Source organism: Schistocerca serialis, chromosome 3 (assembly GCF_023864345.2).
Source record: "Schistocerca serialis cubense isolate TAMUIC-IGC-003099 chromosome 3, iqSchSeri2.2, whole genome shotgun sequence".
In the NCBI taxonomy this organism is placed as follows: Eukaryota; Metazoa; Arthropoda; class Insecta; order Orthoptera; family Acrididae; genus Schistocerca; species Schistocerca serialis.
In genome coordinates this window covers 844136042-844162038 of record NC_064640.1, presented here as the reverse complement: position 1 = coordinate 844162038, position 25997 = coordinate 844136042, and the positions used below count along the sequence as shown (strand labels likewise).

At 38.0% G+C, this 25997-nt stretch overlaps 1 protein-coding gene across 1 annotated transcript; it reads right to left on the bottom strand.

The window, feature by feature from the left end:
* Positions 1-1796: 1796 nt before the first annotated feature.
* LOC126470924 (cystinosin homolog) lies at positions 1797-25984 on the bottom strand. Its single transcript, XM_050098953.1, has 11 exons — positions 25892-25984; positions 25007-25093; positions 24835-24925; positions 22799-22978; positions 20730-20870; positions 19505-19604; positions 17902-18021; positions 15656-15826; positions 8421-8538; positions 8174-8276; positions 1797-2397 (listed from the first exon to the last, which is right to left on the bottom strand). Exons 2-11 carry the CDS (start codon positions 25059-25061, stop codon positions 2355-2357), a joined length of 1122 nt encoding a protein of 373 aa, XP_049954910.1. The 5' UTR covers positions 25062-25093; positions 25892-25984; the 3' UTR covers positions 1797-2354.
* Between the last annotated feature and the right edge of the window lie 13 nt (positions 25985-25997).

Sequence of the window (25997 nt, the reverse complement as noted above, 5' to 3'; positions counted from 1 at the left end):
CTCATAGGATACATTGCAAACAGTTATGATGCCATGCACAAATTTTGCCCGTAAGTAAATAGAACAGAGGAAAAAAAATCTTCCTTTATTTAATAGTTTTTTGCAAGGTATATTGATGATAAATGTTTAAGAAAAAAATGTGCAACTGAACTATATAAAACAAAATGGATAACTTACAGAATGGAACTTTCTCACAATGATCTCAACCTGTGATAGAACAATTTTGTCAACCATGACCTTTCCTGCTTTCAGTCAGATTTTACCTTGCTGGTTAGCTTACAATTTCGTTTAAAGATAATTAAAACAGAACAGCCAGATTATTTTAAAGATGTAATCAAAGAAAGCATGTCATCTGCAGTTCACAGCATTGTATTATGAAAAACACATTCTGTAGCTAGTTATTTTAGTCATGGAATTCCTAACATCTTTTTCTTGTTCATTTTCATTTTATTGCACCCTCTTCTACAGCTTTTCTCCACTACACTCCATCTTAAAACATCTTGGCTGATCCTCTTGCAGACCTCTTTATACAAAAAGTCTGCTGCTAATGTGTAATATGTTGGCTTATTTCAAGTATTACTGACTAGTACGCATTCTCCTACAAACATTCACTCTGAAGATTTCTAGGCAATTCATTCTGAATTGCCTTACAGAATTCCATATGTCCTAATGAATTTTTGTGTTTCCACGTGAAATGTCTTAACTGCACAAATGCATTTGGTGTCAAAAACATGCATTTTTCTTGTAGTTGCAAACATGGAATTAAAATACCCTCAATAATTATAAAGCAGCTACAGGCAACAAGGAAACACAAATATTTAATTTAACAGAAATTGTAGTTTGATCCATCTGCAAGACCAGTACTAGACAATAAATTTTCATAAAAATTGACATTTATTCACAAAATAATACTTCTTTCAACATCACCTTGCGACAAATATTTATGTCAGTGGTAACATTTTATTACAAAAAATTTTGTAACACTGAAAGTTATTCCATTACAAAATGACTGAATTCAGTCACTCATTCAACCATGTTTCAAACCATCTGTTTCCAACCTCCCTCATAGAAATCTGAGCACATTATCAGTTCTACTCCCCCCCCCCCCCCCTCCACAAAGATTGTGAAAACCAGATCTGATAAAAAAAAGGGGGGGGGGACTGAGCTAATTAGAAAGACTACAATAGCCAGTGCAATAGGCCAGCCTTTTTAATACCAGTCTTGGTCTTCTCATCAAGAATCCAACTAGTAACATGGTACATCACACTGCTCTTTCTTTCATTTTACAAAGTCAGTTCCTTTAAAACAATGAGATGTTAGCAGGGGCACAATGGTAAGAGATTATGAGTTTTACATGGCTATGCATATCAAAAATTAAAAAATTTGCTGGGCTACAGAGTACAAGTCAGTTACAACTATGACACTAGGAAATTTAGTACAGTGATAGTGGAGTAGGAACGGCCACAGTGCACAATAATAATACCCTTTTAACTTTAATCATGTTCACATAATTTGGATCCTTTGACATCTTATATTACTAACAGAATTTAATACTGTAACAACTATAGATAATATCAAATTTACTCATATTTTACATTTGTCTAATAAATAAAACACACACACACACACACACACACACACACACACACACACACACACTCTTTTAAAACATAAATATTTAATAATAATGGAAGTAAAACAGAAATCAATGCACATCAGGGATTGAGGAGATTTGGAGTGTATATTGTTTCTTTCTGTTTCTCCTTGTGCTTTCATTTGAAAATGACTACACACACTTCATGATTCATGTATATTTTGTTAAATATCTCACAATAAGATAAAACATGACAACTTGAACAGGATTCATCAGTTTCTGCCAATTTCATTTGCATGCCACGGCACTGCAAAACATGGTGGCCATGGCACATACTGAAAAATATCCTTCAGCAGATTCAACCTGCCACCAACAATACTGACTAAAATTTGAATCAGAGAAACAAGTATCAAACTCAAGAATTAGGTTTTTATAATATATGGCTATAAAGTTGGTCCTCAAGGTAACTTTACATCACTAGTCATAATACTTTTTGTTTTTCTTTACACACAGTAGAAGGTACTTAATAGGTGACATTTGTACATTTTCAAAAATGCATTTCCTCCACCTTGCACATTACCATAAAATTCAATAAATACAAATATGCTGTTCGATAAGGCAAGATTATCTCTCTTCTTATACCGTATACTCTGCCATACCATGACTGTTTCAGTCGGTCATGAATATGTAACACTAAGCAGCAGAAGAAATAATGTGATAATAGAATTAAAACCACAGGGAACATAAAACTGGTGTCATGTTATATAGGCTCTTTAATACTTTCTGATGTCTGCTTTCGATCACTGAAATCAGAATTCAGAGAAGTGGTAAAACAAATTAATATATACTGTATATAACAGTAAGATAAATTATTATAAAAACTAACAAAATAATTCTCAAACATGTCAAGAAATTTTATGTACCATCAAGTCTTCAATCTTTAACATATCAACTGCCACTCCTGTAGTGATGGCCATTTCACTGCCAGTCTAGTAGGCACACAGTGCAAGGCCCTTGCTGTGGTCACCGGCAACCTCTTGGCAGTCAATGTGTTAAACATGAATGTTTTGCACAATCAATCCCATATCTTTTGAACCAAATACTCTGATGCTACAGGTCTCTTACTGAGGAAGGTGGCACTGACTAAGTTGTTGGACTCATGTTTAGCTGCACAATGGTTCAGACTTTCCACCCAGTCATTTACATTTATGTTCTGTATAGTGTCCAAATCAAATATTACATCCTCTCCTTTGCAAAGAATACTGCCAATTTACTTCGCTATCCTTGTCCTACGCAACTTGTGTTCAGACTTTACCTTGTCATCAATGGGAGTTTTATCCTAATATTACTTACCTTCCTTCCTCACTCCAACATAATACTAAAGCAAATGTGGGGGGAGAGTGGGAGGGGGTCGTACTCAAGTTTTTAAATATGTTTATGTACAGAAAGAATATTCCATAAATACACCACTGGCCATTAAAATTACTACACCAAGAAGAAATGCAGATGATAAACTGGTATTCATTGGACAAATATATTATACTAGAAATGGCATGAGATTATATTTTCACACAATTTGGGTGCATAGATCCTGAGAAATCAGTACTCAAAACAACCACCTCTGGCCGTAATAACGGCCTTGATACACCTGGGCATTGAGTCAAACAGAGCTTCAAGAGGTGACAGACATGTAACCAATGGCACCCCATACCATCACGCCGGGTGATACGCCAATATGGCGGTGACGAATACACGCTTCTAATGTGCGTTCACCATGTCACCAAACACAGATGCAACCATCATGATGCTGTAAACAGAACCTGGATTCATCCGAAAAAATCGCGTTTTGCCATTTGTGCACCCAGGTTCATCGTTGAGTACACCATCGCAGGCGCTCTTGTCTGTGATGTAGCATCAAGGGTAACCGCAGCCATGGTCTCCGAGCTAATAGTCCATACTGCTGCAAATGTCGTCAAACTGTTCGTGCAGATGATTGATGTCTTGCAAACGTCCCCATCTGTTGACTTAGGAATCGAGACGTGGCTGCGCGATCCATTACAGCCATGTGGATAAGATACCTGTCATCTCGACTGCTAGGGATACGAGGCGGTTGGGATCCAGCACGGCATTCCATATTACCTTCCTGAACCCACCGATTCCATATTCTGCTGACAGTCATTGGATCTCGACCAACGCGAGCAGCAATGTCGCGATACGATAAACCGCAATCACGATACGCTTCACTCCAACCTTCATCAAAGTCGGAAACGTGATGGTACGCATTTCTCCTCCTCACACGACGCATCACAACAACGTTTCACCAGGCAACGCCGGTCAACTGCTGTTTGTGTATAAGAAATCGGTTGGAAACTTTCCTCATGTCAGCACGTTGTAGGTGTTGCCACCGGCGCCAACCTTGTGTGAATGCTCTGAAAAGCTAATCATTTGCATATCACAGCATCTTCTTCCCGTCACTTAAATTTCGCGACTGTAGCACGTCATCTTCGTGGTGTAGCAATTTTAATGGTCAGTAGTGTATTAATGCTACCATAAATACAGAACCCAGTGCATCACATTTTAGTATGCCAGGAGATGAAAGTAAATTTAAACTGATTTACACCTATCTGCACATCTGAATTACTAACAAGGGAGGTCACGACATTGGGATCACAGATTTTACTTCAAACTTTTTACATCTTTAGTAGGCAATTAACATAATGTGCAAGTAGTAAGGTGCACTACACAGCCAATGCTGAGAAAATCACAAGAGAAGTTTTCCGTTTTTATACTGTGGCTTATGTATCTGTGTGCAGGTGCTGGACATCAAGAGTTCGTGGGGGGTCCAGTGATATAGTGTTCCAGCTTTGTAGACAAATATGTATAAGGTGACAGCTGAACTCCCACTAAGACTAAATTATTAATCTATTTTTTTCCATCAGTGGTCATATTATTTAATTTATATGACATTTGAGAGGTCGTGTAATGCAAAAAAAACCATGTATTTGCATCAAGTTTCAATTTACGTTTTCCGTGTCTGTATGAGAGGTACCATCCTGCAACATGTGCTGTTGAGAGCACATCTGATGAGTAATTTTACATTACTCTTAAGGCCTGGTACATTGTGACTTACCATATTAACGATTGTGAATAACTTCACATAATTATTTACCGAGTTTCGACTTCGGCTTGCCAAGACTGTCCCTCATCCTTGAAAATTTAATTACAAATAGTAAATATCAAGTAACGTATGAAATTCACTACAACTTCATTGTAAAAATGTCATAAATTAAATAATGTAACCATTGGTGAAAAAGATATCGGTTAAATAATAAGTGTTGGCGGTATCTGAACATCACCTCGTCCACGACCCTCCTTGCATAGCTCTAACACTTACTGCTTGACCACAATGACTTCATATAGCAGGCACTTTCGTACACATACATAATAGACGTGTAAAACTTCTCTTGCAATTTTCTTAGAATTGCCAGAGTAGTGTGTCTTACTATATGCAAACTATGTGCAAACAATCAGCTTTAGAAAACAGGATGAGCAGTGACAGCATGTTGCGACCGTAATGCGCTGTAGCACATTTGAAATATCAAGTGTCTAGAGGATTGAGCAACTCTTCACTTTTCCAGATGGAATATGTGTGTTTTATTAGAGTGAGCTAGGCAGAAGGCACCGTCATCAGAATCACCATAGCAGATAACAGTTATTTCTTTGGTATATCAAGCAAGGTCTCAGTGTTCACTGCATGATGCGTCACATGCACTGGTAATAAAAAACAGATCGTCTTTTTCCCAACATGTCTGATGGTTTCGTGTGCAATAGTGCACAAATCAGTTAAGTGCAGCACAACATCTGCAAGTGGCCTGGAATAACATAACTCAAGAACTTTTTCCAAGCTGGCCTGCCATAGATGGAATATGTAATAGACATGGGCTATAATACAAACCGCTTAACAAATACCATCAATATAAATCTCCAAATTAAATATTAAAGAATTACGTGTGATGGCTGACAAATTATTTGACAGATCATCGAAGAAAATATGAACATTTCGCGATCAATGTGTGAGAGCAATGCCAAAATATTTTCACAGACAAATTAAAATAGATAATGATTATTAGCTTTTACATGGAACAATTCATGTAAACCTAATCGTAGAACATTTGTCAACAGCTCATTTACACCATTCAGTGTTACAGCACTGCAAACAAATGATTACATAACAAATGTAACACATTTACCCAAGTTTAGTATGATCCTTAATGCAAGACAACCTCTTTTCTTAATTATAAAAGACGCACCTTTTTTAACATATTCCGACTAATCAAAATTACAGACTGTCAATAAAACAAAGTATCTGCCTAAAAAGTTAACATTATTACACCTATTTTAAAGTTATGCCATTTAAGGACTGTCTACATTATGATAACACATGGGGAAATAAAATAAACAAAAACAAATAATTTACATTAATTTTGATCTTCACTACCTTTTAGCTTACTAAGGCTGTCATCCACATTATCACTATTTTGAATAACCATCATTATCCTAACAGCACAGCTACAAAATTTGTATCTTTGTAGTTACAAAGATTTGGTTGTTTCTTCTTAATGTTGTGATTTCTGAGGTTGTGGTTATGATTATAGACAGAGACCTGACAACATAGCATTATTTGTTTCTGAATAGTGTACACAATGGACTTCACTTTTATACTAATGTGAGAATGTAACAATTTCTCTTGCTTCTAAACGCATTGTCTGCCTGCCACTCTCTCATTGGCTGTTAGAACCAGCAGCTGACACATCCCCTTCTGTACCCAACATACCTCACAGTGAGCATCAAAAACATGACTGTAGGAAACATTTAAGTACACCATTGGCCCTTATCCAGAATTTTACTGTCTCCTGTAGAAATGTCTACCATTGTCAAGTATTTGTCCAATTTCAAAGTACAAATGGAGTCAGGCTAACTGCAGTTTAAATGTAATAGATGTTCATAAAAAGCGAAAGTATGTGGTACAGATTCCCAATGTTGGCAGGATGACAAAATCTGCTGTCCACACGCCACCACCCTCCCGCACTCATCATAGTTATGTAATAACAGCAACTAATTCATAACTAAAAGAGTGCAATCACGATTCAGTCCAATTCTCAAACTTTCATTTGTCCTATGATCTAGTGATACCTGTTGGAGCTATCTCCACAAAAGGTCCTGCCATCATAATTTATTCTCATGGTAACTATTACAGTCACTTCAATAGAATTTATTTTACTTATTAGGCATTTAATACTGGATTAATTTTCTTTTCTGTTTCATCTGAATATCACCACATGATTAAAAGCTGGTGACATTTTTACCTGATATTCTAATATGTGAACAGTAACCAATATTCCCATTTGCAATCCACTTGGCAAACAATCTCACACACTTCTAAAGAAACAAAATATTGGCATGGGTTCAAAATCAACTTTTTTTAAGGGCAGCATTTTCAGCTTTGAATGTTACCTTTACTTAAAAAGCACCATAAACATTTGTATACAGTATCCATACTAGTACAAGTATGAAAACTTATTTTTCTTTTCTTCTGTGTTTAACAAAATTATCAAATTGTAATCAGAACAGTAGAGTGGTGTAGTGGCTAGTTCACAGTTTCTTGCATATTCCATGTGTTAGTGCTGTGTGAGGGAAATGTCTTGATAATTCGAGCAAGGCCCATACTGCATTGAGTGCTGCAGCGTATTGGGAAATTTCGAGCTAGATGAAACACAATATAGTTTGCCCAGCCCTAGCCTCCTGAATTCTTCAAAATACACCTGCTTGGGACCCCTATAGCCAAACCTTATCCATAAATATGGCAAAACCCCTGTATTAAGCTATTAAACAACGTACAAATGTTGAACTATGCAGTGATAGCTTAATATGCGATAGCAAGATGACCCTATATTTATTGAATAAATTTATCAACCAGTTTAATGGGCAATGTATCTTCTCGCTGTAGACAAAAATTTTATTTTATTTGCATGAAAAATGTTTTCTTCCAGGATAAAGGAAGACAATACAACTTTTTTTCCTCCAGGAACTTTTAGCATTCTTATGATGTGCAATACTAACCAAGATAAAGATTGATGATGCCAAAGGCTGGTAGTTTGGTAAACACACTTTCAGAATCAAATTAATCTATCTTTCATTATAATATGTAACAAGTAACATGAATTCAAACTGAAGTCAAGAGAAATTATGTTCAAAACATATTGAAATGCCTAATATACAACCAAACTTACAATGAGAGAGAGAGAGAGAGAGAGAGAGAGAGAGAGAGAGAGAGAGAGAGGAGGAGGGGGAAAAAAAAAACACCACCTAGCAATGCACTCTTCTGAAGGTAGTGTAGTTCTTTTTCCAAATAAAACTGAACTTAAATATCAGAAAATTAAGTTTACACCACCAGACATTCAGTGGGGGAAGTTGAATTGCCTACCTATCTTTCTCTTCCCCCCCTCCCACCCAACCGGCCACACACACCTTTGACGCCCCCTCCCATACAGTTTTGTTGCAGATGCTAATTACACTTACCGGTAAAGCACATAGTGCTGTATAATGAAGAAAATATCAAATATCACGGAGAAAAGACCCAGCCCAAATTTTGTAGGATCTCCAAATATCGAATTCCAGTCATCTGGAAATTAAAAAAAATATTTTACTGACAATCATTTGATATAATCAGAACAAACTAAAATTCAAGGAGAAAGGTATGACTTATTTTAAAGTACAGCATGGTGCATAGTAATGCTTATACAACAAATAAATAACTGATATTTACTGTAGTTGTAGGCATTAAAAATCATTTGCAGCATGCTCAGCATTCCTCCAGTGAAATCCAGCAAGATGTTTCCAATGCTCCACCCCACTGTGCTCTTGCGTTTGTAGTTCATGTAAGCCTATAAAGAGATTTTCCATTATGTATGTAACCAACTTTTAATTTATTCAGTATCATGAAAAAAGAATCAAATTTATTTTATACACAAAGTACATACTGAATTACTGTCATATAAAAGTAGTTTTAAATGGCTAAAAATTGAAGCACATTGGTGATTAGTGCGCAGTAAAGAATAGCTCACTCTTAACAGTTGTAATTCAATCTGTTGGCAGTTTCAGAGCAGAACAACACAAAAAGTCATCAAGCTTAATCTTTCTTGGAATATTTATTTACACAAGAATTACACTTCATCAGAGTGTCAGGATGTGTGTATTCAGCCACCAGAACCCACTGATAGTGAGGAGAATGAAATATAACCACACTACAGTCCATAATGAACCCACAACAAATATTGGTTGGTCGGGGGAGGGGACCAAACAGCAAAGTCATCGGTCCCATGAGCTAAGGTGGCAAAAAGCATGGAGGAACAACACAAACCGTACAGTCCAGTTAGGCAGTGGGAAAATGGGCAAATAAAGAGGTAAAAGGAATGTCGGGGACATGTTTTGGGGCACCAGCACAGCCACCGATTCTTCTCAATCCCCGTGCCATACCGTGAGCACAACAATGGGGACAACACCAGAGGAAGGCAACACAAGAAAAGGGGAAACAAAACGGCATTAAAGTCCACACAAGCAATGTAGGAAAGAGGGTGGGACAACATGCCACTTTATTTATTTATTTATTTATTTATTTTTTCGGCACAAGAACAACTCAGGTCATAAGTGCCAATGTCATAACCTTAAACACCAATAAGTAAAAGAAGTTTAAAGTGACTATACATTAAGCCCAATCAATGAAACGGAAAAAAAGCTTAAAGCAAGGAATTCCCCATGGAGAAAGGTTTACAAAATACACCATACAGACAGTGGAGGTCCCAAATCAAATATTAAATGTCCTTCACCATATTGCTACAACGGATACAAAGTAGAATGTGATCAACAGCCCATGCACGGTTCACTAAAATGGCAGATAATTCAAATAGTAAACATATTGGATTGTAAGCGGTTACAAAATGGGCATTGGGTCAGGAAACGGCGAACCGTCAAAAGTTTATGACAATGAGCCCAAAGTGGTCGGATATCACCACGTACCATACGGCAATGGCTAAAATGACAGTGCCCAATACACAACCTAGATAAAATTATCTCCTTGCAATGAGAGGGCCAAGAAGACATTGTCCAAGCCATTGGGAGAGGTTTAATTCCTGTGAAGAGAAGACCAGTGGTGATGTCAAAGTGACACCATCTGCCGACAGATGGCAACACAGTTATCATCCAAAGGAATGGAAGAGCTAGCAGACCGAGGTAGGAGGACTGCAGCCTTGGCAGCAGCAGCAGCAGCAGCAGCAGCAGCATCAGCATCATTTCCCCACCAGACTGACGTGACCAGGAACCCACATGAACATCACAATGGCTTCCTAAACAGACAGCAAGTGGAAGCTTTCTTTGACTCATTCAACTAAGGGACGGAGTGTGTACAGCACAAGGAGGCTCTAAAAGCCCCTGAGAGAATCAGAGCATATGATAATTAAAAACCCTGTGTCACAAAATGTACCGCGTGATCTGGTAGAGAGCAAAGAGCTCTGCTGTAAAAAAAATCTCGCAGAGTTCTGGAAGGTGATACCGAAAATGGTCGGTGCCAACACACAGTCGGTCTTAGAGCCATTCAGTGCCCATGAAAGAGTTAGCACTAAGTTGTATGCTAAGGTTGACAAACTTACAGCAATAGATCCAATCCTGAGTAGTTTCCTTGGAAAGTGAATGAAGTACAAGATGAACGTGGGCCACCACACAAAGCCAAGGCAGCGAAGGGTTCACACCCATCAGGAACATGGCAGGTAGCGTGAAGTTAAGTTGCCGGAGCAGTTGCCAAAAGTGAACTTCCAGGATGTAACAGGAGGAGGTCGCACCCCGTATTGGCGTTCAAGGGAGACGTCAAAACAGGGGGCACAGAATGGGTGGTTGGGCATGGAAGACAAACGAAATGCATATCCATTGAGGAGGACATCACATCAGTCACATCAGTATGACAGTGGTAGCTTGGCAGCTTATGCAGAGAGACTCAACGGAGCTAGTTTAAAAGCACCAGTGGCCAACTGTATTCCAGGATGATGGATTGCATTAAGACAGCCTACGCTGGATGGGTGTGCAAAGGAATAAATGAAACACCCATATTGTAGTTTCAACGGGATTTGTATCAATGGAGGAGGGTGGCCCAATCTGCTTCTCAAGAATTACTGCTTAGGACACACAATACACTGAGGGACCGCATACAGCATGTGGTCAGGTAAGACATGTGGGAGAACCAAGAAAGTTTCCTATCAATCATGAGCCCCAGGAATTCGAGACATCGCTGAAGATGCTGCTCAAGGAGACAAATTCGTGGAGAACTGCAATAGATCTCAAAGTCATCGACAAAAAGGGGTGGGAGACAGTCTGTAATAGGGTTAACGGTTATAGCGAAGAGGACAGAGCCTTGAGACACCCCGTTCTCCTGGATAAAGGTGACCAACAAGGCTGAACCCACACGTACATTGGAAACTTCATCTTTTAAAAATTCCTAGAGGAAATGGGGCAGGTAGTGTCTCAAGCCCCATGTGTCGAAAGTATGGAGGATACCAGTCCTCCAGCAGGTTTCTCAGGCTTTCTCCAAATCAAAAAGATAGCCACAGTCTGGTAGTTCCGCAAAAAACCATTCATGGTGCGGGTTGAAAAGTGATGAGATGGTGAACAGCAGAACGGTGTGCGCGAAAATAACATTTTGCAGTGGTTCGAAACTCGAGCCACTATATCAGCTGGCCATGAATCATACATTCCATTACCTTGTAAACACACTTGGTGAGAGAAATGGGACAGTAGCTAGATGGAAGGTGTTTGCCTTACTGGTATGACACACTCTTCATGCTAGTGTCTGGGAAATGAGCCATCTGCCCAAATGTGATTGTACATATGAAGGAGAAAGTGTGTGCCCACAAGAGAAAGGTGCTGCAACATCTGAATGTAAAAACATCATCCGGCCCTGGGGCAGCAGATCAGGATGAGGTGAGAGCAAAGTCAAGCTACCTCATAGTGAAAGTGGAATTGTAGTAGTCACGATCCTAAGAGGACAAGGATACTACCCAAGTGTCCTCCACTCATTTCTGAGGGATAAAGACAGGGTGATAATGGGTGGAGCTCCAAATCCCCACAAAATAGTGGCCCAAGGTGTTGGAGATAGCAACAGGATCCATAACAACATCATCTGCTACTGTCACAGGCCGTGTATTAGGGAACGAACCCTGGGCCCACAGAACCAAAAGAGGTTGCCCCCACATAACAGAAGAGGGAGTGAAACTGTTGAAAGACCTAACAAATAAAATCCAGCTAGCTTGTTTGCTACCACCAAAGAATGGGCAACAATGTGAACCTAACTGTTTATAACCAATACAGTTCACCATCGTAGGATGACTGTTACAAACATGGAGAGCACATCTCCGTGTGTGAATTATGTCATTGCACGTCTCAGCCCACCAGGGGACTGGACATGGCACAGTAAAGAAGAGATGTGAGGTATGGAACATTCCGCAGGTGAAAAGATATTGTTCATAATGTACTCTACGTGGCCATCACAACTGGGGAAATGTTTGCTGAAGGTCAACAGGGAGGAGTAAAGCCTCCAATCAGCCTTAGGGAGCTGCCAATTGCGTTTGCATGCAGGTGGGGGAGTCAGCAAACAAATAGTGCACAGGAAATGCTCATTCGAGTACGTGTCAGAAAGAACAGACCACTCGAGACAATGGGCAAATTGAGCAGTGCAGAACAATAGGTCCAAATGGGGATAGGTGTGCATGGAGTCCAAAAGAAATGCGAGTGCTCCAGTCTTAAGACAGATGAGGCTGAGTTGGTTGAGGTCAGACAAAAGGGAACCTCTCAGACAGGTTCTCGAAGGGCCCCAAAAGGGATTGTATGTGTTTAAGTCACTGAGAAGCAAAAAAGTGAGGGAGCTGACCAATAAGCTGAAATAAGTCTGCCCTGTTGACAGCAAACAACAAAGGGATGAAGACGTTACAAAGAGAAAAGGTGAAATGAGGAAGGAAAATGTTGACTGCAGCAGCTTGCAGCTGGGTGTTCAATGAGATGGTTTGGATATGGACATCATCCCAAACGAGCAGCTGTTCAAACCTAGAAAAAAAAAAAAAAAATTGTTTTGGAAAGATCTTTGGTGTGGGGCATTTACACTACATATTTTCATAAATATGAACTAGAATTTCATGAAATGCAGCATAGTAGCTTCCGAAGGACCGAAATCGAGATTGCAACACACTTTTGTCAGCCAATCACAGCTTATGTCAAGTGATCTTGCCACCAAATGCAGGCAGATATTCAGAGCATAGGACACGTGATGTAGTCAGGCAATACCAACATCACTGTTAAGTAGTGTGAATGCACAAACAAGAAAAGTTTATGCTTTAAATTAATATATGGTTACCTACAGTATAGGTACAAGAAAAGTTCAGCTTTCACATATAATACTGGTCGTCAAAAAGTTTTTACCGTTTCTTTTTTCCGAGGGTGTGGTTACGCAAGATCCTAAGAGTATAGCTTAAATTGCAGCAGCTGAATTTATAAATTTCAGCCGCTGTGCACCAAATATCTCTTGGGTTACCTGGCTTAGTACATGTTCCATTGAGCAATTTGACTTTCCAATAGAAATGTCAAGTGAAACTGCTCAAGTACTCACTTCTAATCAATTTTTTAAAGGATAATTATACTTTCTGTTAATCGCCTTGCTGCATTGGTAACACCAGTCTCTGTCAGACCACCGAAGCTGTCGAGCTTGGTTAGCATTTGGATAGGTTACAGTCGGTCTGCCAAGTGCTGTTGGCAAGCAGGGTGCACTTAACACTTTGAGGCAAACTGAGGAGCTACTCGATTGAGAAGTAGCGGCTCCAGTTTCGCAAACTGACAACAGCCAGGAGAGTCGTATGCTGACTACATGCCCCTCCATATCCACAGCTGGCGACACCAACAGGTCAAGGATGACACAGTGATCGGTCAGTACTGTTGGGCCTTCTGAGGCCTGTTTGGACAGTGTTTAGTTTAACTATATTTTTTTGCCATCATTATTGCACAATTTGTAATCTATAAAAGAACCAAAATAAATATGAGAAACCAATCTTGAAACTTAGTCTTTTTTAGCTTGTGTTAGCATTTAAGATATATCAAACACAAATGTGCCACTGAAATTTTAAATAATGGCAGAAATGGCTGGTCTTCTGGCTGAAATTTTTTTGAGTGGCTGATCTTAAGTGTTAAGTTTTGAATGAGAGTCTAACGCTCTATGATTTAAGAAATTTATCACACATTCTCACATGTAACACAACTGAACTTGCAAAAAAGGAAACTTACTTGGAAAGTAACTCTTCTCAAACCACCATTCACATTATTTTCCCACAACCTACTAGAAACAAACAGTTGCGATGTCACGCTCATCGAAACAAAGCCCAAAAGAAAGACGCATTGAAAGCAGTTTGTTGTTACAAAGTACTGCATAGGCTTCGACATATTTTGCAGTCAACTGTGTTTTGCGGTTGTAAATTGTACATTTTCCCTGTGACTGAAGTTTCATTTTGGTGTTATTTTCTTTTTTATGTTCTATTGCTGCAGTTTTAATCTGCAGTAGCAGGCTAAAGTAAAATTCCCCTTTTGCCCATCTGCAACTTGACATGTCTTCTTTATGGTAAGTAAAAATTTAACTTAAAATTACAACTATGAAAAATCTCTGAATTGTAAAAAAATTCCTGAGTTTTTCCTGGATTTCTCCCAGATGAAAAAAAAATGACATTTTTTCCCAATATTTCCCGGAGGGAAGGGTGAGGCAGAAGGGAAGGAGTGGGGACAGGGGAGGCAGGGGCAGGAGGAATGAAATGCAGCCAGGAAGGAAGAATGGGCCCCAATAGCTCAGGGTCCAATGTCCGCCGCACACAAACTGTGAGCCTCCTCAGGCGCCACAAAAAATAAACGGCACTTTCCTTCATTTTTAGATTATTGTAGCCTCTGGTGGTATGTAGCATTAATAATAGGGCAAGATACTATGATTTTCAATAATGACACAGCCCGCATTTCTGATACCAATTTATTGTAGAGTACCAAATATATTTAGCATTCTAATACTATGAGGCTCCTACAACCTACATAATTCCTCTACAAAAATCAGTACAAATCTGAGAAACAGATTCACATAAAAACTATCAAGTGTCTCATTCAAGAGGTCCACTTTTTTATGGTTGCTTTCAAGCTTATCCCGTAATTCAAAACTACTGAAAAGCCTCCACAACATGGTTCTACATCATTATTTTATGAAGAAAATACATGCTTATAGAGTAAGAAAAGACAAGAAGCTGGGTAGTACATCTGTTGTCAGGTAAGACCTGACAAGTTGTTGTGAATGAGGAGAAAGTGTCAATACCTAACGAGTGTCGACTTGGTCCCAGCAAATGTGCACATTGGCCAAAAATGAACCAGAAACAAATGCAAATTAAACTGCTACCCTGTAACCATCAGTATGTGTGTGCATACTTTTAAAAAAAGTAAAAATGTACATAATGTTTCACATTAAAAGACATTATTTACAAACTGTATTTATGTACTGCCACCATACACACCATAGGAGGAAAGAAGCTTCAGTTTAGCAGACACTGATGTTTTGGACCCTCTACAGAACGTATAATATGATTTCTCAGTGTCAATGTGATCACTAAAAACCAGACAGGGGCCTGAAGATGGGGTGGAAACTGGTTGTGCAAGAATGAATCTCGTAAATACACCTGATGTGTTATCTGTACTACATAAAAGATACAGTAATAGCTGTTGTCACAATATCCCATAGAAGAGTTATGTAGAGAAATAATACTTAAAATACTTAAAAGACAGAAGAAAATATTAAATACAAACAATGCAAACCCCTCTCTCACTGTCACACTCATTCATTCCATAAGAGAAAGTATCCCTACTACACAGTAAAGTTAACACTGATTTAAAACACTACGAAGAAGCCTTTCACAGTTTCTAAATTACCAGAAAAATTTAACAACTCACCTGTGGAACATATTTTATAAGAGTAATAGCCAGTTTAACGTAGGAACAATAATACAGAAAGTCAAGCCAAGTAATGACCAACGTAGCTGCAAGGATTACACTTATGAACAAGAAAAGTGCAAATATGCCATGTATAACCCGTGCCGTGATGGAAACTGTTTGGTCACCTCGCTGTGAATGAAGAGAAAACATTGTCATGAGAAACTTATATGAAATGTATTTCACTAATGTGGACATTAAACTAAAACAAAAGAGAAATAGGAAGACATCACTTCACTCTAAGATTAAGCATCATACAGAATAGTACTATGCTTAATATTTACGTAATGCAACCAGATAATTTCATCTGGGTTATGACGTACAACTCAACTAAACTCTAGTTATAAATTACTTGCTCACCCAACACTAGTATCTCCCACTATAGCACAGACCATTTGTTATTTATTCAGAAAACAAAACAATAATGATAGTTGAGGTATGACAGAAATAGCTAAGATGGAGAAAGCTTTCAGTCACGCAGGAAAGGAAATGGAATAGGTCTAGCAGTTTCAAAGCTAGCCTGGCACATACATTGCTTCCACAGTGACTTTTCCTCTTTCACATTTTCCACACTTCCTCATCCCCTGATGGAGAATAAAATGAAATCCTAATCTTCAGTGTTTCTATTACTTTCTTTTGGTATCATTAACTACACTTCCATATTTTTTCTGCGGAGGAGACACTCTTAAAATACACTTATTTGTGTGTACATTTTTCTGTTTGTGTAAATAGTATTAATAGTAATTTAAAAATGAATTCGAGGACCAGAGTCACAAAGTTTGAAAGTGTGCAGTTTATATATCATATCCAAGAACTTACATTAGGAAGATGATATAGTCCGAGGTCATGGGGCTGCAATTAAAAAATTTAAAGCACTTCATTGAAATAGACATTTCTGATGAGAGGCATGAAATATTTCATTGGTAGTTTGTTTTTAACTTTTATTTCCCCATATATACATGTAACCAGTTATCTTCATGAACTGTGTTAATAAGACCAAGAACCAATCGTGCACAGAGTTGGAGGAGAGAGAGTTACATTGGAAATGGTAATGTCAACAAGGCATGGAAACATATGATTCTCAAAAAGTTGTGAACAGTGCTGTCATCAAGTAGCAACAGCACATCTGATACAAATAATGAAACAGGTGAAGTGGGAAAGAGCAATAGGACAACTTCACCCTGTTCTTTGGAATACCAATACAACAAGAAGGTATAGAAAATCATCAACAAATATACAGAGAGTACTGCTAAGCACTGTGTAGAGACATGGGACATGAAGAGACAGAGGCAGGGGAAGAGGCTACTGGCGCGGAATTACATGTTCAGGGAAGAAGTGTTAGCATTTCAAGGCTTGGTCATCTAGAAGCGGTGGGTGACAGTTGGAAATATTAATTTGGAAAATGTCTGTACATGTGAGAACAAAGAGGACACTTAGAGAATGGAAGGAGCATATCCTTAAGGCAACAGTGACCAGAGGCTTCTAGTAAGGAGACAGGCTGAATGGCAAAATGTGGAAAACTGGCAGCAAGAAATGACAAAAATGATCAACACTAGCACCGTGACACACACTACTCATCAGACATTATCTATTATAATAGGTGGCTTTCACCATACATATTTCTTATACAGTGAAGAACTGCATCTTTATTTCTGTCCTTGTGCCACTTCCTGCTCCTCTGAAAAATGTACCAGTTTTCTTCCCCATAGGTAATAACATCTGAAAACATAGTCTAAATACTGGTGCTGATAACATAAATCCTTAGACATTCTTAGAAAATATTAAAAACTATGCAATTTCATTCCGCTCTAACTAACACACATGAATATATACGAAATACCCATGTCAAGTACAACATAAAAATTTCTGGCAAAATATACAACACAAATTAGGAAGTTTGTTAGCATCTTAAGAGCACCTGATGTCATTCCCCTCAGTGTCTAACCCTACCTGAATCTAAAAACTCTCCAGCTAAGTGCTTTGTATCTTATCCAGTCGCTTTTCCTCGATTTTGTTCCTTTGTAATATGTTAAGTTTGTGCTTCCGACAGAAAAAAATTCAGTGTAAAGTTTATTGGCCCTATCTCACACACTTACACTTGGTGGGGGCTTATCTTCATTTAACTCCATTTCCTTTCTGACATTACTATTATTTTTAAGCTATGTCATGACAAGACAAAGTCAACTGTAATGAAGTGAAGTACTTACTTCATAGATGAAGCACTGAACTATGGTGATGAAAGTCGCAAATGATGCATGAAGGGCAAATACGATGTCATTTACTTGTACAGGATTCAGTCCTTTAGGATAAAGTTTGAAGTATTCCTCCTGGAAAAATTTAACAGGTTACTGTAAAGTACAAATACTGATGCAAAAAGTTTAGTGAAACAACATTTACCGTTATTAAAAGCAAAAAAAAGATGTAACAATTATTTAAATGTGGTCAAAGATTCCAGCTAACTTGAAGCAAACTCTGATGTGAAACGTATCACTGTCCACACACTTTCACTTTATGCATTCCTGATGAACAGCAGTGAGCAAGAAAGGAATCTCAGCACTTCAAATAAATTATGAGCCTGTACCAGCATCTTTAATCAAACAACCATGACTTAGTAGACACCAAAGCACAGTTGGATGCTGTAGTTTACACATTTCGCGTGAAAATAAGTAGTGCATGTCTTACTATCGTGAAAAATGATACAACATTAAAGAGGTGGAAACATGTCACCAACTCCGCACAGTTTAGTGTTCTCAGTGGGTCTTCCTTCCTGTTCTTCCCTTCAATGAACAGTGAAGTATGCAAACTATACTAAAGCCTCATTTTAAATTTATATTTCCCTAAAACTCCCACCCACTATGACAAGCTGCTGCATGTATTAATCTGCAATTAAATAAATGCAATGTGCAGACTATTTTCTACTCTACAATGAAATTTGCTGCAGATAACAATATTATTATTGCTCAACAATGATAAGGAGATGTGCTGTAAAATTATTCTGTGTCTACAAAGCTTCACAGTTTGGGAAACATGTGCTTGAAATTATGGACAAGAATCTGAAGGAAACAACGCATGACACCTTATAATGAGTGAACATTTCCAATCAATTTCCTCCTCCTTCAGTTTACTTTGTTCTTGAGTAAATACACAACAGTAACCCAATATTTTTTTGAGGTAATGTTAGTTAAAAAATAGATATAATCCTAACCCTATGGTGTTCCTGAAAACAAACTATTTAAATTCCACGTTGGAATATTTTTTAAAAAACTGTTACACACACACACACACACACACACACACACACACACACACACACACACAGACAGACAGACAGACAGACAGACAGAGAGATATATATCATGTGTGCATGAGATATGTTTAAGGATTTGACTGAAAGCTGTAATGTGCAACAGTCTTTTCATTGTGCCTGTCTGCTACTCAATTGGGTCACCTCTGTGGTGAGTAGAACTTGACCTTTTCCTACTATTGTTAGTTTCTAAAAACTACTTAAGTGATGGTCATGGTGTACCAGCATTACAGCGTGTTAATCTATAATTAAAATTAAACTGAATAAGTTACTGCAAACGCCAGTTCTGTAATCTAGAAACCATTAAGTAGGTTAATAATGACACCAACTGTCAACACTCGATAATTTACTGTGCACTTTTCTGTATTATTTTAGTAATTTCATTGAAAATATGGAAAAATGAATTAAGAGAATGTAGGCATAACAGACATATGTTCTCATAAAAAAAAAAAGAGCACGGATCTATTTTAGAACAAAAGTATTAAAAGAAATGAGAAACGGCCTACCTCCACCTCAGGAATCCAATACAGACCGCAGTTGAAAAGTGAATATAAAATAAAACCAAGTATGTTCAATGACAGAAAGTCAAAATTGAGACCCACAACACTGGAAAAAAAAGGAAAACTCTACAATAGGTGCGAACACTGCACTACACTTTGAGATGTAAACAATGTAACATCAATTTGCAAAATAATGGAAGAGAAATACATATATTAAATAATTCATAATAAATGAGAATGCAATGGCAGTTCTATACTCTGCCCATGTCTCTGAGACTACTTGACGAACAGTACATGCCCTTAATGAGCAAAGAATACTCACAAAACATGTTCGAATGCCAATTATTAAATAATATTGACTTCACAAAACAAAAAAAAAGGGGGGGGGGGAGAAAGGTTGGACTCCGATAAAAAATAAATAAATAAAAGTAAATAAATGAAGCAATACTGCAATTCAGAATTTAATTAAACATCTAGAAAATATGTGCCTGAGTGAAGTAGCTCGAAATGGGAAGGACAAAGGTTCTACCAACGGAACTTTGGCAAAGCTTATTATTTTTCTGCGCCCCATGTCCATTGTGCTTCAGACATATCCACTTATCAAAACTATTATGAAACAAATGTTAACTCAAGGTAGTTACTGTTGCTTTCCATTTCCCATTTAGAAATATTTTGTATGTCTCAAAGCACTACACAACAATAAAAGCAAAAAGCTGTGTCAGGCCAGTTACAAAGGCTTATATGCCTTATCACAAAACTCCCATAACTAACTCAAACTCACAATCTGAATGGTTTTCATGAATTTCCTACAACACTTGGCTCCTGGTACACAAAAGCGGGAATTGAACCTCAGAAACCTTTTCTTTCTACCATTTTTATTACGTTGAAGGGGAAGGCAACACAGTATGTTATCAACAAGAAAGTATAGCATGCCTCCGTTTACGAATTGCCATTTTCAATGCAATGTATTGTACTAGAGAGGTACAGTGAACTCTAGATCACTTAAATATGCTCAGCAGTAGTAGCAACAATATTTTATCAATAATGCTTACCCTTCTTACACAACGGAATGATTTAGCAGAAGGAGGGAGGAAGGGAGGGAGGGAGGGACAGTGGCAGGAGGTTCCATAGAAGCCCTCACCAGTTTATTCGAACATTTTATGCAATAGTCACACGATGTTCTCATTATGGTAGCAATCTTAATTTTTACTGTGATGAATATTAGACTCACCTCTTCCTCTTCCAATTAATGTATATTTGTGGATAGAAAGATATCGACCAAGCTGCAAAATATACCCATCCAACAACAATGCTGGCATGATAAAGGAAATCTGAATGCTGAATAGTGAGCCTCACGAAGGCTTCAGTTACACTGGGAAAAAAAAGAGAAAAAAAAATGGCCAACGTCATTCACAACTGAGCAATTTATGTAAGCACTAACAGATTTTATATTTTCCATTATGTACTAGACAGCATAAGAATATGCAGAAAAGCTATCAAAGGTATTAAAAGATCTAATATTATCAGCCACCTTTAAAATTACTAATTACTAGTAGTATCACAGGATAAGACACAAACACAGTTTTTGGGGGTTATTATAAACATTTATAGAGGTTGGTAGGTTATGGGCGATTGGCTGAAGGTGTTTGCTCACGAAAGCAGAGATTCTCTCATTAGAGGCACTGTAATTGGCTACAAAGGGGCATCCTGGGTGAATGGGTTTATGGAAGAATGCAGAACATAGCAGTGCGAGGAGGGTTGGAAGAAGGGAGGGGGGGGGGGGAGGGGGGAGGGAGAGAGAGATATTCTGGAATGTTAACAGGGGGTTATTCAGGGGAAGTGGGGGTGGATCACGTAAGGAGCAACGAAGATGCCAACACTAGCTTTGGGATGAGTCTTGTAGGGTTGGCTTAGAAAGAGTGTTTCCACTGGAGGGACCAGAAGGTCCTGGGTGGTTGAATTTGGGAGCAGGGCAAAAGGTAAGGCCTTTGGAAAGGACTGATACTCTATGGGACTAAGGCTTTTGGAGGAAAGGTTCAAATCTGTGTTTTGGGTATGTTTACACTCTGGATTGTGTATGGTGATGGAAAGGAATTTCCAAGGGTGTGGTAAATATAGGAGCTCAGCAAGGCAGGGTTTGTGGGCTATGAGGGGGCGGAGGAGAGGATTGGGGGCTGTTTTAGAGTTGGTGGATAGTGGTAGTCCAAGGAGGGAATAAGAGGCAAACAGGTGGGAGAGTGTTTTTTGAGGTAGCGTTGTGCCTATTACTGAAGTTCTTGAAGGGTAAGAGTTTCATTGTAAAAGATGGGATGCTGAAATTGGGTACTGCAGAGCTGGTGAATTTTACAGGTGGAGAGGAAGGAGGTTTGGGCCTCATGCATCCCGAGATGGGTAATTTGATGGTAAGGTTCATTTGTGAGGGTTTCCATGATCTAGGCAACAATACACAAACAGTATGTGGAACTGGGTTCTGGCAAGGGATAAGGAAAGAGAGGAGAAACATGGATCCATGGTAGAGGACAAAAGAAGCGTAATGATGTGAAAAAAAGATGAAACAAATGAAGTATGGGGCCCCAGCAGCCAGAGACGTTGGTCTTGTGTGTGAATTTTCTGCTTTAGAAGGTCTTTTAGCCGAAGGCTTAATGTATAGTAGTCTTTCTTGTGCCTGTCTGTGACTCAACGTCTCTTCTTTATGGTGGGTAGCAATCAATCCTTTCATAATATTGTCGTACTGAGGAGTATGTGTGACTCAACACTCAGAAGAGAAGGAAAAAAAAAAAACAATTCATATAATATGCAGACAGATGGATGTATGTATGATAACCTTCCATCTTATACATGGACAGGAAAGGCCATAAAAAAGCAATGGCAAGTTAAGGATAATTGATTACAATTTAAGACCCTAAAAAAGCAAGTATAATGGTACAGAAAAAGTGTTACACTGCATGGAGTTAATCTGAGTGTACAATGAAACTTTATTTCTGAAATATCAAACTACATTCAGCCAGCTATTTTAGTTCATTGTATCACAAGTTCACAGCATCACACAGGCAGTTAATGGTTCAAGTGGCTCTGAGCACTATGGGACTTAACATCTGAGGTCAGCAGTCCCCTAGACTTGGAACTACTTAAACCTAACTAATCTAAGGAAATCACACACATTCATGCCCGAGGCAGGATTTGAACCTGCGACCGTAGCAGTCGCAGTCGCGCGGTTCCGGACTGAAGCGCCTAGAACCACTCGGCCGCCGCAGCCGGCACACAGGCAGATAGAAGTATTCTACTAGTAGTTATACTCACTCAATTAATGAGCTAGATGTATTTGCTGCAACAAGTGCTCGACCAACGTCCACAGCTGTCACATTCACAGTCCATGCCTCAGATACATTCCCTTCAATAACAGTTACGGTGGATGGATAAATGTATACCAGATCTGCATGATCTGCAGAGATTTCAATAGTTGCATTTTCAGGTGATTTCCTACAGTCATATGAATGAAACATTAATAGTTAATCTCAATAAAGCAATACAAGTATCTATTATTTTTAAACACTGTTGGAGAAAAAGGAAACAGAAAAGCAGCCAAATGTGTTAAGTAATATCTTACCGAAATATGATTATAGCAAAGTTCTTTAAAGATATACAGAAAGGATGGTGGGAAGCGGGGACGAGAACCTAAACTTTTTATTGACAAAACTATTGTCAGTTAATGTTTTCATATAACATAGAATTTTGTCTACTTCGGAAGGCAAATCTAAAACTGAGGTGACATATGTAAGAGTGGTTCTCACATTTGGGCACAAAAACCAGTCTATACAGAATGTTTTTTCTGGTTCTGTATCAAATATCCAGTGGTGAGAGTACAAAGTAGTGGACAGTTACACCAACATTAATCTAATGTAAGACACAATTCATATACTTGATCCATTCTGTATCAACAAAGACATTTTGGAACAAATCTGGTAAAGACACACTTGAGTCCAAAAGCTTACCAAGAACACCAAAATAATGCCTGAAGCTTCACTAAATTCAGTAATTATAATTTTACTAGTTTCTTTTTCTTTCCACTTGTCATGATTATAGAATGGAATGCAGCCTCATCTTCATCAAATAAAATTTCAAGAAAATTGTGATATGCTATATACACAGCAAGATTACATATCATCAACCCAAATTATCTCTCGCACAAAAATAAATAACATATTGTGCAGCTCTATGGCACTTTTGTCTCATTTGTACTGCAGCCTGAGGTCTAACTTAGGTTGAAAGGTGACAATCTGGTTACGAGTTGGCGGAGCCAATGAATGTTAAAGCCAAATAAACATTGTGGGAACAAATTAACTGTTAGTGAAGCCTAATGTTTACTTCTGTGCCATACTGAAATATGCAAAATAGGTAGGGGGTGGCAATAAGCAATTTTACCAAATATCATTGTATAAACATCTTTTAAGTGATAGTTGAGCAGCAAAAGAGGGAGTCTGAACAGGAAGGAGTAAAACATACTTTACATGAAAATTGTAATATTACCAAAAACTATAACTAATGTCTACATGGATTCTTCTTGCATATTATGGAACTCCACTGAAGGTGCTAATACATTATTCCTATAACCCACAAATAACACTCTTCACCAAAATTAACCACAGTGACATTTACAAGAACACCCAATTTTGCAAAGAATGATGTATTTTGAATACAAATTAAATTGCTCCACTTTTTTTATAAGATGAACTAAATAACAAAAATCCAAATGACCCATACTAACACACAATCATGAGCAAGTTATCAGTTTAGTAAAGTATGTTGTGCAGATTACAAATAATCACAAACAGTGAAACTGGAATGCAATATACCAATATGAAAAATTAAATTCAAAATATTAGATAATAGGAGGATGCCAAATTTAGTCTTATTTCCATTTTGCTTCAGGTCTCTTCTTTTGCCATTTGTGACAGTATCATTTTTTGCAGATTCCTGACAGTAACTAAATGTGAAGTGAATATCGTTCCATAGCTGTGACCTTTGATACAGAATTACCGATATCACTGTGCGATGCCTTCATATAATCGATGTACAAGCTGTCCACATTTATGTCATATTAGTCTTTCCACATACCAATTGCTCCACTTCAATACGAGCAATTTCTTTAATTTTACAGTAACAAACATCATGCTTGTAATGTACTTTAATCTCTGCTTTTCTCAAAATTTGATTAAAATGTTTCCATTTCTTCGCAGAAGAAACCTGTAATCTCTTATTTAACTATATTTATCTTCATCAAACATTAACACATTAAGAAAGAGATGTACACGAGACTGAAAAGTACATTTACTCACTTTAGGGACAGAAGAATACTAGTAGATGCCCCTTTCAACAGAGTCAGATCTTGTGGGGTGAACTGAAGCTCCAATGATGTACAGGAGCCGTCTGTAAGCAAAATTAGGTATACAGTTCACCAGATTATTAATGAATGTATTCCATAAAACAGTAAGACTGAAGATGACTTACATGGTGCTACTGCAGCAAGCAGAAGAATAAGCACTTTCAGCATTTTAGCCTGCATCAGGTGCTGCAGAAAAAATGTGATGATTCTACCTAAAACACAGTGAAAGACCATATCTGTAAAGAGAGTCTTCTCTACATTTATGTCTCCTTAGGATTTAGCAAATAATGTAGTCATAAATGAGAAGTTTGGTTTCAAAGAACACACACATGTTACTGAATTTTTGAACTGTTCATTCAAACGCAAATGTATTCTTATAACAGTAACATTTATGCCAGTACTCAATGCAGATAATCATAAAGCTCTTACTTCCAGTAGTGAAAGTGAATGTGAACTAAAATAATGAATCAGTAATACCTATATCAACGAAAAATAAATATGAAGTACACTTGTGCGAAATGGATTTAATGTACCAGTTACTTTACACATAATTCACAAATGTCTGCCTTTTTTGCCTTTATCTCTTACTCTCATTCACGCAGGAAGACTATGATACAGAAATACCTCATGAAATGCGTAAAGCCAAATTCCATAGCAGTATGTCTGTAAGTTTTCTATACGCAATCAACAATGTCATTTGATTTACTGCATGACATACAGTTGCATCATAACATCGACCACGAATGAATCTCATTCTATCACAATTTCAACTCTACAAACACCTTCTAAATAAAAACTTCGATTATTTTATCTTGCAACATTCAATAACAGTAGGCTATAGGAGACGCATTCGTTTCTCGTGTTAACGTTTGATTCATTTCAACACACGATGCTTAACGCTTACTACACTCATATTATATGCACTGTTCTGTGAATGTTATTTTACTTTACAAATGTACTAAACATTAACAAGAAAGTGCTGTTGCTGAACTGTCGACAAACTCACTCACTTGCCACAAGCGCCTCATGAGTCTGACTACGTTTGTTTGGTGCAGCTACTATTTGAACACCCACCTCCTGTTTTCTCTTTGCCGAAGTTGTGCGACTTCTCACGAG